Source organism: Panulirus ornatus, chromosome 32 (genome assembly GCF_036320965.1).
Source record: "Panulirus ornatus isolate Po-2019 chromosome 32, ASM3632096v1, whole genome shotgun sequence".
NCBI lineage: Eukaryota > Metazoa > Arthropoda > Malacostraca > Decapoda > Palinuridae > Panulirus > Panulirus ornatus.
In genome coordinates this window covers 2231587-2249934 of record NC_092255.1, presented here as the reverse complement: position 1 = coordinate 2249934, position 18348 = coordinate 2231587, and the positions used below count along the sequence as shown (strand labels likewise).

Here is an 18348-nt window from a genome sequence, read left to right as displayed (position 1 = left end):
AGTGAGGCAGCGCAAGGAAACAGACAAAAGAATGGCCCAACCCACCCACATACACATATATATACATAAATGTCGACACATGCACATATACATACATAGGGGAGAAAGAATACTTTCCATGCATTCCCCCGCGTGTCGTAGAAGGCGACTAAAGGAGACAGGAGCGGGGGGCTAGAAACCCTCCCCTCCTTGCATTTTAACGTTCTAAAAGGGGAAACAGATTATTATCATTATTATTATACTTAATTGCTGTTTCCCATGTCAGCTTGACAAGGAGTTCAGTGACTATATAATTACCAACCTCCAAGGCTGGATGGGCAAAATGCTGATACTGTATGGTATTCAAAAAAAATTGAGTACTACTCAGTATCAGTATTTATTTGCTGTTTCTAAGAAGCTAAGTGATTTTAAACAAAATTCATTATTCACTTAGATAGGATGCTGATGATTTAGGGTAAAAGATAATTGTTTATGGGAATGATCATTGCTTAGAAGCCTTTAGTAAGAGAGACACTTTTGATCACCCACCAATTGTGTCACAGCAGATGGCATTAGAGATGGAGTAACATGTGCTGGAAGCAATTTTGCCCACCAAGAGCAGGGTCACATACAACCAGAACTCTGGCATCACCCAGGGAGGAGTGCATCCTTTCCCAGACCTTTCACCTCCAGCACACTTAATACTGTATAAATGAAGAAAGATTCAGTGACAGAAATCCATAAAAAGGCCTCTGTACATTATTGTGAGTTTAGTGTAGCACATAAGGATTGGATGAATGTTAGAATCTATTCTATGGAGAGGATTCAAATCTTTAACAAAATGATGCATATCTGTCACTAATTGTGAATGAAACTGCTCATGGTACACTGAAAAAGAAATGAAATACTTAAGCTTTTGTAAAACAAACTACATTACTGTAATCAAAGCCTAATAACTCACTTTATAATGAAGTGTATACCCTGTACAAGATATTGAATCCTAGGACAGTGGTACTCTTTCAGTCATGAGAAAATACATTAAAGGTAAAGGCCAATCAAATATATTTATGGTATCAGAAGAAGCAATGATACATACATAAAATGGATTACTTAATGTCAAGTACTATGCTATAGTATATGTAATCTCTGGATTTGTAATACAAGGTAAACCTAAAAAAGAAATTTGGAAAGGCATTGTGGCAGTCATTAGTTTGATATTTTAGTGGTCTATTGATTACAATCAATTGTTTTAAAATTCTTACTCCTATTTTTGAAAACAAAACTGCATCTTAAGACTATTACTGTATCATACTTCAACTGGGCTTAGTAAAACTGTCTGGGAGTTTGTAAAAAGTTCAGTATAATACATCCGATATCCAGTATCATAAAAGTCTTTTTCTTCTAGAGGTATCTAGAATTGGTATTTAAATTAAAGCTTCCCAAAGAGTTTAGGAAGGCTTTTAAGAGAATGTCTCTGCCCTGGAGGTGACTTTTTTCTTCTATGTATAGTGGATGAACTAGATTCTGTATGTTTAAAAGAGAAATTATGTGTTAGGCTTTGTTTCTGTTTCATAAAAACAACATTCTAACTTATTCTTATAGTGCCAAAGCTGGCAATGGAAACACCCAGGTGAAGAATACTTACCTGACATTGAACCCATCATCACCCAATAGCAGAGGAAAGCCTTTAATGAGGTAGAGGGGGCTTTCATACCATCCATCTTCAAAAAGGATCCAGCTGGTGTTCCTTGGACCATCTATTTCTGGAGCAACTGTCATTCCATGATGATCTGGGGTCCTCATGAGCTGACTAACATCAAGATCATTTACCTCTCTGTCAACATCAAGGGTAACAAATTCCCCCTCATGGAAATTCGAAAAAGGAACATCCCCACTGCGGACCACAGAGAGTCCAATGTCTGTCACTGTAAGATTCCCAAGGGGACATGTCTCTGGGATGTTGCAGGAAACTAAACAGTCCCATGCGACTTTCACAGAGCACCTACCTGAAGGACATAGTCAGAGAAGAACATGATTAAGAAAGGTCATAATTAGGAGGGGATATTATTAAGGGATATGGTTAGAAAGGGACATGGTCAGGATGGGATATGGTAAGGAAGGGACATGTTCAAGAAAGGACATGATTAGAAAGGGATATAATCAGGAAGAGACATGGTCAGGAGAGGATGAAGTCACGATGGCAAATGATCAGAATAGGACAAGGTCTGAAAAGGCCAAAGTTAGGAAAGAAAATGGGTCAAAGATGACAAAAATACAGTACGGCAGAAATTATAAACAGTAATTGCACCAGTTTTTGTCTCCTTGTTGAAGAGAAAGAAAAGAAAATAACTTACTAAAAAGTTAATTTCATTTAGAACACTAAACCTAGATTTTCATCAGTAGTCTCACCTGAACCATGTGCTTGAAGGTAGAGGTCACCAGTAAGAGACTGCAGCAGCTTGCCTTGCACTGTTGGAGGATCATACAGTGGAGGAAGGAAGCCAATGGGTCCAATGGCCACCACTAAAACAGTGAGAAGACTTAAGAAGATGGTCTTCCTGTAAGATGGGAAGTAATCTGCAATGCCGGAGATGAAGGGTTTGGCAAAGACTGAAGTACCAATGATGGTGGCTGAGATGGTTCCCTGAACACCAACTGGCACACCAAGCTGCCTGGCCACAACCATCATGAAGGGCAACACTGATGAGATAGCTGTAGGAGACATAAGTCTTAGGAAGTACTTGGAAAAAACTGACAAGAGTAGACCTGACAGTCTATAATGAAGTGATCCATCAGAGGACAGTAACAGTAACCTAAACTCCTTATATGTGCAGACAGAGACAAGCTAGTACAGTCTGACATGCTACTGTTTTCATTTGCATCAATCTATATTCCCGTACTCATATACAGAGTTTGTTGATTTTCTTCATCCTAATGTTAGTTTGCTAGAGGGTAAGATATTGATTCTGGTCTAAAAAGGAAATAGTTCTAAAACACTGCAGGTAGATAGGAACTGATTTTTGCATAAACTTCGGAAAACTGAAGATCCAGTTTGGTTGAAACTTACTTCCCCAGAAGACAAAGAAATGGGCCTTAATAGGCAGTAGCTTCCTGTTGAACTGCATGATAATTGGTGACACTCGATTCTGCAAGACAAGCAACAAATATATGACTTAAGCAACAACTTAATACATAATAACAATGTAAGCAGAGTGAGTCTGAAGAGAGGAAAAGTAAACAGGAAATAAATAAATACAAAAATCTCTATCAAAAGGTTAACTGCTGTAAAAGTATTTGAGACAACGAACAATATTCACCCAAGTTCCTAATATCTGGAAATGATTCTTTCTTAATTGTAAAGTTTGCCTCTCCTTGATAAAGCAATAGTGCATAAAAAGGAATACTGTTAGACACAAACCCAAAACAATCTTAGAGCTATACTGTAAATATAATACAAAATGCTATAAATATTTTACATTTTTTCTACGCGTGCAGGTCATCTGTATATCCCTTTCAATTATCATTTCTTTTTCATATATATTAGGTATATACAGCTTCACCCATCATAATAATTAATGAAATATGGGTAAGGCCATGGGTTTATCTCCTCCCAGAGCCTGAAGATTAGTAAGGCCATGGGTTTATCTCTTAGAGCCTGGAAGATGGGTAAGGCCATGGGTCTGTCTTCCTCCAGAGCCTGGGATATGAGTAAGGCCATGGGTTCATCTCTCAGAGCCTGGGAGATGAGTAAGGCCATGGGTTCATCTCTCAGAGCTTGAGAGATGAGTAAGGCCATGTGTTCATCTCCTCTCAGAGCTTGAGAGATGAGTAAGGCCATGGGTCCATCTCCTCTCAGAGCCTGAGAAATGGAAATAAGATCATGATGAACGTCTTTGATACGGTGGAGGACACAAGCACATGGCTACCTTTGGGAAATTTGGTGCACTTGTGGCACAACTCCTCAGTCAAGATGATCATCAGTCTCCACAGTGCGGACCGTACATACATATGGTATATATAACCCAATCTAATTGATGATGAATAAATAAAATGGAAAACATTCTTTTACACAACGCCATGGGCCTTTGAGCTAACATAACTAGGCACCATGTTATTTTTACGCCTAATTCTCTTCACATTATTGACGTTCAACACCTTTATATATTTCATCATATATTTATATATTTCATCATATCCCTATAAGGTGTTACCGGACTCCGCCCGCTCGGTTAAACCGCGAGTGAAAAGCCACCTTGAGTGAGATCACTGGGGGAACAATCTCGTGATAGAACATTTGACTCTAGTCCTTCACTTCCTTGCTGCTGGAACTTGTGCAGCCTTGAAGCTGCATCGCCTCCCGGAAGAGGAGTCTTAAAGACAATTATAGTTAAGTGAATATCAACTTAACACTCCTCGTTTTGTTCATGAACTTTTCATTTCAACAGCCCTTTCCCCCACCACTGGTACCCCCTTCTTAAATTTCCTTCTGATAATATTTTTCAATCATCTTATATGTTTAGGTATATGGAAATATAAGTCCTCCTACATACATCTTTTTTTTTTTTTTCCATGGTATTCGCTTATTTGTTCCCAACTGATACGTATTTACAGCTTCCTAAAAAAATATAACATTTCTTCCTTTATTCTTAGTGGTAAATGGAATTCTGTCGTGAACACCTTCTTCATCATAATATTCTCTCTCTCTCTCTTCAGTTTGTGAAGAGGAAAATATAGTCAGTTATCACATGTTGGGCACTGGAAGTAAGGTCAGGTGTTTCACTTTCGCTGGGCAAGAATCTATACATCACTCACTGCTGTGCTGGGCAGCTATGTTCATCACCCACTGCTGTGCTGGGCAGCTATGTTCATCACCCACTGCTGTGCAGGCCAGCTTTGTTCATCACCCACTGCTGTGCTGGGCAGCTATGTTCACCCACTGCTGTGCTGGGCAGCTATGTTCATCACCCACTGCTGTGCTGGGCAGCTATGTTCACCCACTGCTGTGTTGTGATGAGACATATGGTAAAGTTTTCTGTTTTCTCAATATTTCGTTTTCTCTTAAATTCTTCTGCTGAACTTTGTCCTCCTCTTCCAATTTTCCTTGGGAGAAATATTCTTTCCCTGAACGAACAACAACTGAGAATGTACGTGGTTTTAGGCGTTTAGGATCGTTCAACGGGTGGTTGGGACTTGACCATGACAGCCTTAACGACCCTGGCAAGTAATAGACCTAAAGCTCCCCCCACCACACCGGCTGGAACCCTCCAACAACCACCCCAAACCCCCAGAGTCACACCAACTCGTCCCCCCCAGACAACAGAGGCGGCCAGTGAACACGTCAGGCACCTACGCATGGACCGTGGGTGTGTTAGTCAGCTTGTGGCCCCTTAACGGGAAGAGCTCAAGGAAAACCTAATAATCTTGTAATTGTCTTAATCAGCGTCCCCCAGCTGAAGCACCTCCCTCACTGTGTCCTTCACAGGAGAGGGAATTAAGCAGTACGGTACGACCCCTGCGAATTATGACGTGGTCTTAGTCATATGACCAGGTCATTACACTGAAGGACCGTAATGTCGTGTTCAAGGTTCATAACGTCGAATTAAAGGGTAACTGTGTCGTTCTCAAGGGCCGTAACGCCGTACTCAAGGGTCGTTAAGTCGTACTCAGGCAGGGGTCATTACGTCATGTTCAAGCGTAGCGAACACATTAGGCAGTCAAGGGTCAACAACCCTATCACATAATAATAGCGACAAAGGCAAGTGAAGGAGTGATCATCCCACATTGCCAGACTAAACGTTCTGTTTCCCCTCACGAACCACTCAATTCCGAACCCAACTTCGAACGTTCCTCCTCAAGCAGCGAACAAAGGGGTACGTGATAGGCCATGGGAGTACATGAGACAGCCACAAAACAAAGGACCTGACGATAATATTTGCTGAAACACAGAAAAAAAATGATCCTAGATCCCTAATCTATACAGATCTGGAGTCAGGGAAGTCAAGTAGCAAACTTTGCGACAGGTATCAACACCACCTCAAGGCTAATTCCACCTCAATTCAACAGGTTCTGTAGCCAACAGTGGTAACTAATCAATACACTGATGTTTTATTACCCTGACAGTGTTGTCGTTGCTAGCGGTGCGTGTGCCTGAGCTGCAAAACAATCATGGAATACTGTCTTGAAGTCTGAGATGATTTCCAATCCGAGAATACTTAAGTCTGAGGGTAACTACGTTGAGACTCAGCCTTCACCGTAAAATTATGGTGGCTTCCATACGCTGCCCTTACCTAACTCATCACGCATTGCTACGCTGAAATGTACTACATACCACAGCGTACCAAGTGCTTAGATACAAACCGCCATGAACTCTCCTTATTTAGGAAAATGTTATGGTTACATTTACAAGAGTTACAGGAGCTTTTTTATTTTGTAATGCACTTGCTGGTTACGTTACTAGCGACCCATCATAGGCAGACTCAAGTTTCTGAAGTGCGTTTGTACCCAAAGGATGACCTTATCTGCTCTTATCGATAAAACTCATTATACGATGGAGTGGAACTGTCAGTCTTCGCACAGTTTAACTAACAGTTGGTTGTGTCTGCTGTATTACCCAGCCAACTTCGCCAGAAATCACAAAGAGAGAGAGAGAGAGAGAGAGAGAGAGAGAGAGAGAGAGAGAGAGAGAGAGGAAATCTTAATATAAATGATAACGAAAAGATTGACATCCCTCTGGAGGAGTCGAAAAAAATGTAAAAACAAACTTTCTTTGTTTATTTTTAAGTCTTTCGAGATAATTTTGGCTCGCGTTGACTTACTAACTGAACCACAAAGTTCTTGAAACAGACCAATTTGTTCAGAATTCCGGATATTACAGATGATCAGTTTTCAAGATAAATTATGATAATTTCTAAGAATGTGCCGTGGTGGTGTTTCATTTGAATCCATCCATCGTGTATATGCGTAAAGTACAGTCAAGATGTACACGGGTAATCCGCTGGACTGGTAGTTTACTTTTGAGCACGACAATACGACCCTTGACCTGATCAATAATGATCATATCATCGTACCATCGTACTCAACGATCGTACCGTTGTGCACAAGGGTTCTTTCGAGCTACTGACGTATTATGAGAAGGTTCCAAACTTTGACTCAAAAAATTCGCTTACATGAAGAAATGCAGATACTCATTCAAACCTCCATGATTTCGCTAGAGAAAGGTACAAATTAGTACCACTATTCAAGGAAAAGGCTACCTATGTGACCCTACGTACACTAGTTTAAAAAAGATGTTACAAGGGATGGAATTTTTTTTTGGCGAAGACAGTCCTGTATGTTCCAACTACTTAATTAGTACAACAAAATTATGGATTATAAAAGTTAAACTGCATGCAAAAGCGTCGTCTAAGAGCCATCGAAGGTATAATTGAGGGAAAATTGCATCATCGATCATTAGCACCTTATCTGCACCCTCGTGGTGTAGTGGCTAGCGTTGGGCCGCTTGGGGGTCGAACTCGCAAAAAAGGTCGACTCTATCATCGCGGTAATCGGTCTGCAGTCAACCCAGCTGTTCATCTCCCCTTATGGGGCTGGACGATGAACCGGGTACCTAGATGAGGCAAGGATATATATATATATATATATATATATATATATATATATATATATATATATATATATGAATCGTGGAGCGTTAATGAAATGGCCTTGATTAAGTCCTTAAGTTAATATAGGAAGATGGAATTCTCTTTATCAACTGTACAGCCTTCATACCTTTCTGCTATTCTCAGTACTCAAGTCTGAGGTCGATAAAAACCCGGCTCTTCGTATCACCACCACTCATGGCTGATACCACACACTGGTTGTGCAACTCTAATCTATCCAAGGGGACTTAAGAAATCTGCAATCAGACAATAATCCTTTTCTTAGAGAATCACAGAAAAACTCGATAGTGTAAGATCTTTAATCAAGTTTCAGTTAAACCATGAAAAAATATATAAATTTCTCTCATTACAATTGATTTTTCAATGTAAGTCCCGTTTGGATGATAGAAAATCGTCACTTATCTTACATGTCAAATTTGAAGTCATTTCAAGAAAATTCATATGATTTAGTACAGACAGACGTAAGAATATATAAATAAAATTTTGCGATTTTATCGCTAAATTTGCCTTGTAAAATTTTCTTCTTGACCTAAAAGTGAAGAAATATTTAATAATCATAATATAATATGATACTTAACGAATTAACGACCTAACTGGTTACAAAGAATATATATATATATATATATATATATATATATATATATATATATATATATATATATATATATATATATATATATTCGCTTCTGTTTAATCCATTGTCAAAAACAATGAACTTCATTAAAATCAATAACCTGACATAGAATTATGATTCCAATTTTTCTCACCTTGTAATACAACGTTGTATAATTCATCTTACATCCTCGGCATTAATCACAGAAAACAGGTCACCGAAGACTTACTGAATGATTTGGCCACTGCATACAAGACTGAACTACTACGAGTTGATTTCTCAGATGAACAATATCCTACATGTATCATTCTACGTTGTACATATCACTACCAGAAGCCTCTCGCTAATATCTTAAAAGCGTGCACGAAGGCAGTCATGAGAAATGACTAAAGAAATACATAAGTACATTACTTTGGAACCACAGCTGCCACATGAATCAATATTAGAGTCAAAATGGAAGAAATATATATCTTATGTAGATAGTTACAATTTGTATATATATATAAAAAATAACATTTCGCGTTTGTCTGTCAGTCTCATGGCGAGCTGAGAATGGCTGAGTTATATAATTCGATGAATTCCATGATTGTGTGTTTGGTCACCCTAGTTTCTGAGTACAGACAGAAGTACAGGTGGTATTCTTCGCGAAGGTGGTTGGCTGAGTCCATCTGATGAGAGATAAAAGCCAGGTTTAATCTACAACCATATTGGTCCATAGCTCTTGGGGTGGGCAGTACATGCGGGTACAAGGGTTCATGTTTCATATGGCCTTCCATCTTTCATCTGTGGACTCAAAATTGCTCACAAAAGTACAGAGGGCTTTGTGGCAGTAAAGTTGTTGTTAAAGGTGAAATAAGGACTAAGGGTCGCGTATTTAGTGTGAGAAATGAATATCTTTGAACTATGAATAAGGTGCTGAAGATTTCCAAATTGATCATTACAATTTGACGGACCTATTGGCCCTAGAAGTTAATAGCCAAACAAACCGACCAACCAAACATCATGGACATCATAGTCATAGATAACACAGTGAATGTATCATTACGTTTTCTGTAGCACTTTTGTTCAATTTCATCTTATCTCTAAGGCTCAAATGACTTTTGAGAGAGTCTCCAAATTCAATAAGCTTCTCGGTTATTTTTATTATCTATAATATTCGAGACATAATGATTTTAGAAGAAACTCAGAGCTTAAGTAACCCAAGATAATAAAAGCGCTACGTACATTTTGTCAGATGGTAGAGCAGAAACCGTGTCGTCAGCCACCCTCCCAAACAGGAAATGGCTTGATAACCTAAGCCTGTCAGCCTAGCCATCTCTGCACACTGCTCACGAACAATACACGTCTGTTCCTACCTACTTACCCTGTGCATAAGCAAGTAATTGCCAACATCTTTGTAGTATGGAAGTCAAAGCGTCTATATAAAGCTCATTCAGACAAGAATGTAGGCTGTGGTAGAGGGAAACAGTGTGAGACAAGATGAGAAGCTTTGAAGGTACGAAGACATACGGGTTAAAAGGAAGGTATGGTGGACGTATGAATGAGATTTGAAATATATATCTTTTAACGATTAAGTAAAGGAGTTTAAACAAACAGATCTGCGGGCATAGAAGACCTTAGAAACCATCATAAGATATAAGTAAGGTTGACATGGTCGCAGAAATCATCGAAAGAAACAACAGACCTGTATCAAGTTAGGAAAAGAAAGGAATGTATAAATATCGTGGGCGTTCACTTGGCCAGGAGGCTGCAGAACGTTTCACGACAGAGAGGATGTGTGTGTAAAGCGTTGGGTTATATTCATCCTAGCTCAAAGAGGATGTGGTCAATCGCCACTAACGTAACCTAAATGTAGGAGGAATAGTCCATGTGTGGGGGGAAGATCAAGGCTTCCTTGTCCAAAAGGAAAGACGTAGCTACAGTCGCACACAGGGGACAATTTCATCCAAAGCACATTTGAAATTTGAAAGAAGACATGACGGTACATAATGCTGTGGGGGGAGTCAGAGCTAAGAATACCATTCTCTGGAGGACGGGTTGGAGGAGTTAAAGGTTTTAGGAAGGGGTGTGTTGGAAGGTTCTTGGAGTGTGGGAAGGAAGAGACAGGAAAATGAAATAGAAAAGGGACTGAAATAGATCCCAGGACTCATCCTAAGTCTTATACTGTCAGTCAAGCAAACCATGTCAAATGACATCCATCTGGAGGTATTTAAATGCCCTAAAGGTGGAGTTGAAACCACAGTTTCGACTTCAGGCACGTAAGTTGTTGGGTTCTACCGCTGTCAACAGGTGAATGTAAACAAGTTAAATTCTGTAACAAACAGTTATTTGGGCTTTTGGCCAATCGCCTGTTTGGGTTATTAGGGCCGAACTGTTAGTCATAATCACCACACGAACACATAAATGTCCTTAAAACATTCAATGTAATTCAAAGCCCATATAGTTACTAGGTATGTGGCCCTGTTTAAACTCGTGTGTGTGTGTGTAAAGACTGGATAACACCTAAACTTGGCACAGACTCTTGTCACTGACAGCCTGTTCTCAGGTGGACCATTAATATCACAGGCCTGGTATGTGTGTGTTGTGCTATGTGCGTGCTTTCTTGGGTGTGCCATTATTGGCACATGTTGGGTCTGTGATAAATTATCTTATTCCAAACAATTGTGGCCAATTGCAATCTTGCATCATTTTTCCCGTTAATAATATAAGAAACACCGAAGCTATATATTTCATCATACAAACACTGATATTCAAACACACACACACACAAAAAAGTATATTGTCTTCTCATTTTGATTAATGTCAACCTAACATTTATATATTCATTATTTTTCCTATAAAGTCTTCCAAAAGTTAAACTCGTTGGGGCGGGAAGAGAGGATATAACTAACTTCAGTCTATTCAAGGAAAAAAACTCCCATTTCTTGAAAATAAAGACGGCCGACTTTCTCCTAAAAAAAAAAAAAAACGCGGTGTTATCAAAGGTTAATGACCTAATAAGTAGATGTTTATCCAATGGTTAGATAAAGCTACACCTTACTTTCTCTCTGTGATAATGACTGTTGTACACCTTACCGAACAGTAAGGTTCATAACTGACCCACTTGGCTCACTACACAACACACAATCTCTCTCTCTCTCTCTCTCTCTCTCTCTCTCTCTCTCTCTCTCTCTCTCTCTCTCTCTCTCTCTCTCCATGTATCCAACTGAGTAGGATTTCTTTAATATTAGGACAAATTAATTAAACAATTTGTTACCCCACAAACTTCCTTGAAGAGGCACTAATAGGTAATAATCACAGTTCTCGTACGTTCTAAATATTATGGATTTATAAGAGTAATTCATCATGTTATGAACTATACCTTCCTTACACTTGGTCATTAGACGAAACAGGTCACGAGGGGAAAACGTTTTCGCACCTGAGCAATACTGGGCAACGGGCCAAACCATCGGAGGACAATTTCAATGCCAGCTTTTGCTAGATAAAAGCTGAATAAGTTCACTGTACCCTCGAGCAATCTAAGTTAATCGAAGGAAAAACAACTTCACAACAAGCCACAGTGTATTTATTTCCTTGACTATGTATCATAATTACTTTCTTAATATTTCGGTTCTTCTATAACAGACATAGTGTATTACAACGTTTTTTGCTTCGGATATCACTACGAAATTACCTCATATTGGAAACACACACGAAATCCTGAGTAATGATAATGCATTTTACAACCGAAAGTAACTTCATATAATATGTGTAAATTGGGTCTGATGGGAAGCAGCAGTTAAAGATGATTAAGCCTAATTGTCAAAATCAAAATTACCATTGGCTTCATGAAAGCTACAGTATGGGGTAAAGAACTCCAGGAATGACACCATGTGTAGTTGTGTTCATAACACTACAAATGTAATGATGTCTTTGTTTCAATTTTGTTATTAAGGTCCTCGTGAAACTTTGACCGAAAGAGAAAATACAGGAATGACACCATGTGTGGTTGTGTTCATAACACTACAGATAATAATGATGTCTTTGTTTCACATTTGGTTTAGCCTAACACTTGCGCACAACTAGTACATCATAATAACGTAACTGTCACACACGTGGGTGGTAACGAAGACAAACCAGCGTTATAAGACGAAAGAAAACAGAAAAAAAAAAAAAATGGCCTACACCAGATTAAAGATTTTGACTTCTTTGACAAAGAAGCTGTGTCTTGTTATAGGTTATGTTATGTTGTGGTTGAGGTCACTATATAAGACGGGTCTACATACACAGTTTACATAGAATGATTGTTATGTGCGTAATGGTAGATGTAGCGAAGTATGAATCATCCTGCGTTACGCAGACAAGATGTGAACAGGACTGAAATTATCGTATAATGTCATGACGTTTATGTCATTCAGCACCAAGATCATTCTAGTCTTATGTACTGAACCTAACTTATTTAAGGTGGCCATTAGGATCAGGTATGATCCAGTTATGTTATCATTAACTATAACCAAGATCTTTATCTTTGTGTGTCAGCTGTACAGCTGTTGCCCACAATCTCTCTTATCTTTAATTATTGCTTTGAAGCATAATTGATCCCCCTCCCCCTATCCAATTTACTGTCTTTGTGAAATACATGACTATGAATACGTTTCACGAATTAGAAGCGAATAAAACTGTGTTATTTACATAACAACGCACAAGTATGAAAATGAAAACAAAGGCGAGTTGATGCGACCCCTGGCAGCGTCCTCCTCTACCCCCAGACTCTCTTTATTACGGAGACATTCCGTCGTTTCTACGTCATATTAAACCAACTGACATGTAGAAAATAAAAAAAAGAGAACGGAAACAGCTGAACTCACGATGAAAATTTCAAGGTTAACGATTACTTCACCTAAGTGGTTTAGGCCGATAATATAAAGCGATAGGCCTTCGCAAACAATCTATTAGAAATTCGACGATCTATCTGCCTTATCAGTACCTGGCATTACTAAAGCTTCGATATACAGTATGGTAAACCCAGATGCAACTATATATTAAAGATATCTCAAGTCAACTTACCTGGTGGACTGTGTTAGAGGCAGGAATACGGCAATTGATCAGAATTTGATGACTGGTACCAGAGAAATAACACCCTCACACGTTCTCTTGAATTTTCCACTTTACATCGATGCAGAAGTCTACAGCCCGTCTACGCATCTAGATGCATGTAGTGATGCACCTTAACGTTCATGGCAGTCTGTCAAGGAAGTGGTTCACCAATGGTTACACAGAACATATATATAAGCGTGTCTTGTGTGCGCGTGTGTGTGTGTGTTTGGATGTATGTGTGTGTGTGTGTGTGTGTGTGTGCTCATGTTCACAGCACGGCTGCCAGGCATACGACTGACCCACCACCACCACTGACACTAAGAAACACATCTGCGTCAACGACCCCCTGTTGGCACACACGCTCGTTTTCTTTAGTAATCGTCTATTTTTTCCTTCTCCTTATCTGTTTATCTATCTTTTCTGATTAGCTTTGTGTCTATGTTAAAATGTCTGTCTGTAGTAGACTGCTGAGCAATGGTGGACGAGCCGTGTCTTCATACTCGAAGCTTTTTTGTATGGTCGTGGTCAAGGGTCGAAGGGTTCTTCTTGAGAAGGACTTAGATATTTTCTAGGAAGTTACAAGTTGGTTTTATATAAGGCCAGGGAATGAGTACATCACATGGGGTCCATAACCCAGGCAACGTGGTGTCTTGTATGGGTAGTTAACGAAGTGGTGTAAATCAATATATCAAACGTCACAGAAACTTTTAATGCCTTATGTACATATACTGAGTATTTATCACCGATGGTATTTGTTGATATGTATATACCTATGTCATGGCTAAAGGAAAGACATATGGGAGTGGAATCTGGCAAATTTACGGTTAAGACTGGATAGTTGTGTTAGAAATGGAATGCACACTACGCAGGATAGACCTGGTTACAGCTGGGTGCAATGAGGGATCGGAACTAACGTCAGCTGGTGATGCTCAGGGGAATTGAAACCTTCTCAAAGCAAAACTGAAATCTATTGTACAGATTTTGTTTGTGAAACATTATGGGAACATCTAATCTACGTAAAAATGAGGCCACACATAATATTTTATAAATCGAAATAATACGGTCTATTAGACATCAATTCTATATCATTTTACTACAACATTATATCACCTACATTTAGATCTATTTGAGAAGTTGACAGTTTTTTAAGTCTTATATTCTAAGATTCTAATCTCGTGTTGTACTACCATAAGATGGTGCAACTGACTTAACTCCTTAGAGTTTGATCCACTATGGGAGCGAATCATAGTAGTTTCTGAAACTATATATATATACAAAAACGTCACTGGACGATTGCCCAACTCAGCATCAGCACACAAAGCTGGATCCAGCTTGGCTCTTGCTCTTCCTACCAAAATTAACTTCGTTCACACTTATTTTTTTTTTTTTTACTAAGTCCATGAACAACGCCATTCTGCCATGTTGTTGTTGTTGTTGTTGTTGCTGTGTTCAACGGCCACCGATCCACGAGAAATATTACTAGGTTTGCTCCTATTTAGCTGTCATTTCCTCGTCTGAAATATCCACTTGTTCATTGTGAAGCGGAGTTGTATACTAAATCTAAATAACGAATAGTTTGATAATTGAAGCAGGAATTCTAAGTGGAGTCAAACACTTGTCCTAACAAGATAAAATTACATTGTTATAAATACTACATAATACATGAATTACATATTATGTATCATTATATATATATATATATCACATGATACTGTTATGCTCTGTCTCGATGAAGGAACGAAATTAACTTATTGGTTGGTTGGAATCACCTTAGCTTCGTGCCAAAATTATTTCCTTTGTTGATACAAAATTTCGCTCGTTTTCTGTGTTGTTTATCTGTCATTTGATGAATACCTGTTGTATAGTTAGGATTGTGGTGCTGTCTGTACACTGTGGGGAAGAAGACTTGATGGTGTAAGATATGTTGAGTTAGGTATATTGAGTTCATACGTAGGTGGGCCATACGTTGGACTCTGTCCTTTCTGTTGGCAGGGTAACAAAGACGTGTCGACCAGTCTCGCCTACATCTGGTTTTGAAATCAATTCGTCAATCTAAGTTGGTCCACTGACTTTGCCATTGCCATAAATCCAGATCAAGGTTATAGACTTATGGCATGTATGCAGTTTATCACTAATGCAGCCATCTATCTCATTTGTAAGTGTTGAACCTGAATTTACAGTCTTAAGTGCTGATACAAAATCTGATAAGATAGTCAATTTATCGTAACTAGAGTTACAGCAGTAATCTGTGTTTCCTCAACGGTAAGCGCTTCTGCACACACAGCAGACTGTGTGGCGGATCCTATGTGGGGTCAGTCATGCATACACACACACACACACACACACACACATACACACACACACACACACACACACACACATACACACACACACACACACACACACACACATACACATGTAATGACAATCTCTCAATTCATTCTATGAGACCTAAAAAGGAAACTTAATACATTTTTACTATGTAAGAAAAATCTTTACATTTATTGGTACACTATTCATTTATTTTCCTATCTATGAAACTGAGTGGCAGTATGAAGCTATACAATATTATAAGATAGCTCATATCTTGAGAGAAAGTTTTAAAAAAAGTTTTGTTGGCAAAATAATATTCTGTATTTGTTTTGAAATTTATATACTTCCATATGCAGAGGAGAGATACAGGATTTGTATTTAGTAAACATCGTTAGAATAATATTGCAAAAAATATTTTCTATATCTTGATGATCATTAAAGAAGTGGTTAATTACACTGAGCGCAACTATGTTGCTAGATTTATCATCAGGTTTTTGTTTGAACGCAATAACTCAGTATTAACAACATGTTCCAAATCTGAAGTTACCATTCGAGAAATGAATTTTATTAGTTTCTCTTAATACTACCATGTTTTCTATAATGAAATCACGTACGAAGGATCACGTTTTCTCTAAACTTACTAAATGTTTTCTTTGATTTGATAAAAATGATCAAAGACAAGATTGTTTTTAATGTTTTATGCGTTTAAAAGGTTCCATGAAAATATCTAGTGTATTCTGTTGCAAGTATATGGTTTTTGCCTGAACGATATAAGCAGTAATGGACATGAACGTAAATATAGTTCTAAAATCATACAATGATTTGAGTGACGAGAGAGAGAGAGAGAGAGAGAGAGAGAGAGAGAGAGAGAGAGAGAGAGAGAGAGAGAGAGAGAGAGAGAGAGAGGAGTACTTGGCCAAGTTTAGTTGGGTGTCTGGGTTTTAGGCCTCTCAGTGCGGCCAGCCAGGGTCATTAAGGCCGTCTGCGTAAGCTACAACAACAACAACAAAAATAGTCAACATCATCTTCAGGTGTTATAAATAACATCACACACACACACACATACTCGAGATGACACAGCAGGACACAATTAAAGTATGTGCCATAGAACATCTGAGGAACAACAGTGCAGATGATATAACTTCGAGGTGGAACAGAGGCCATTGGGGAGCCCATGTTATATTACAACGGTAACTTTATTACTGCCTTCATCAACACCAGTAGACAGCGATACGCCTGTTGCAAGATAACTTTCTGATAACTTGTGATAATTTCATAGACCCAGCCAGGGTTTGTTTACTCCATTACAGGTGAACTATGCAAGAAATTCCTGTGTTTTATGGTGGCATAGGTTTGTATATACAAAGTATTCGGGGTTTTACATGCTGATATTTATGAATAAATTTATTGTGGTTGATATTAGACATCCTGTGTGGCATGACACTCCCCAGAGGTCTGGTGTTCATCATAAATGAAACTACGTGCAGACCAGCGCGCTACCTCCCACTCTCAGGGTTAAAATGGTGGAACTCATACTTATTCATGAGTCTAAGACTCACACATGATAGTCTGTACCTTCTCTGAGGCCTCGGCAGACTTTGAGAATCATATGAGACGATGAGAGCTGTGTAGTTAGGTTGTGACTTCACTAGTTCACTTTGTGCCGTCCACATTCACTCTGGGTCAGCAAAAGGTCATCAGGTCTGCCCTCTTTGTTGGAATGTCGGATAAATTCACGTGATAAGATGTGTACTGATAAACGTGATTAATCATAGCTTGTATGATTATAAAGGTTTAAACTATGACACTCCTCCAGTTACTTCATTGGCCAGTTATCTGTGCTCTAGGCCTACTAACAGCCGGGGGTAATGAGCAAGGCCATCAAAGTCCAATGGTAAACAACAACTGAACAGCTTTCCGGGTGTCCGAGATAATTCTAAAACCTTTTCACGTACTGAACTAGACACATGGGTCATAGAGTGACCCCCACTTTGGCATGATTCTTACCGCCAATGATATCGTTATTGTGACGTCATTGTATAATAGGCTTGTCCTTCCGTATGTAAACAGTCCTAAAATCCCTTGAGCATCAGAGATTTATTCATGAGTTCTTTTCAAAAGACAGGTATTTATTCATTCTACACTTTCTGTAATTTCTTAATATATCATTGCAAATTTTGACACCAATTTCTCCGACTACACTATCATTTAATAAAAGAACTAGCATAAAACTGTGGAGATCATTATTGCACGACAGGCCTCACACATTTTCCTGGTTTAAATGTTAAATGAATTATACTTACCAACCTTGGAGAACATAATAATCCATATGTATCCACACTTGTTACAAACTGTGTTACTCTTGTTACATCAGGACGTTACGACGTGACGACTCCTAATTGTGGCCTTGTGGTTAACGGCAACAGAATCCCTGGCGATACCTCAATTGTTATGGTTAGCATCACTTAATCATGATATCGGCCCAAGTAGATAAGAGAGGAAGATTTCCTCTCCTCCTCACTCCATCAGATACTAAGATAACTAAGTCTTTACGTTCCTAGTTGCAACCTCTCCCGCACAACAGCGAACACAACACTAAAAATACTCAACAGTTTAATGTAAATTTAACCTAGACTAGCAACACCAAGGCAGGCAGGGAGGAAGGAAGGTTTACAGAGGTCACAACATATTTCTTATACAATCAAT

General features: G+C 38.8%; 1 protein-coding gene across 1 annotated transcript in view; it reads right to left on the bottom strand.

The window, feature by feature from the left end:
* LOC139758969 (major facilitator superfamily domain-containing protein 6-like) overlaps positions 1 to 18236 on the bottom strand; it is a 31821-nt gene extending 13585 nt beyond the window's left edge. The window contains exons 1-6 of the mRNA XM_071680813.1: positions 17946 to 18236; positions 13300 to 13477; positions 3047 to 3125; positions 2389 to 2691; positions 1625 to 1985; positions 529 to 683 (exon numbers count right to left, since the gene is read on the bottom strand). Coding sequence (XP_071536914.1) covers positions 529 to 683; positions 1625 to 1985; positions 2389 to 2691; positions 3047 to 3104 — 877 coding nt within the window. The 5' untranslated portion in view covers positions 3105 to 3125; positions 13300 to 13477; positions 17946 to 18236. The remainder of the gene's footprint in view (positions 1 to 528; positions 684 to 1624; positions 1986 to 2388; positions 2692 to 3046; positions 3126 to 13299; positions 13478 to 17945) is intronic.
* Between the last annotated feature and the right edge of the window lie 112 nt (positions 18237 to 18348).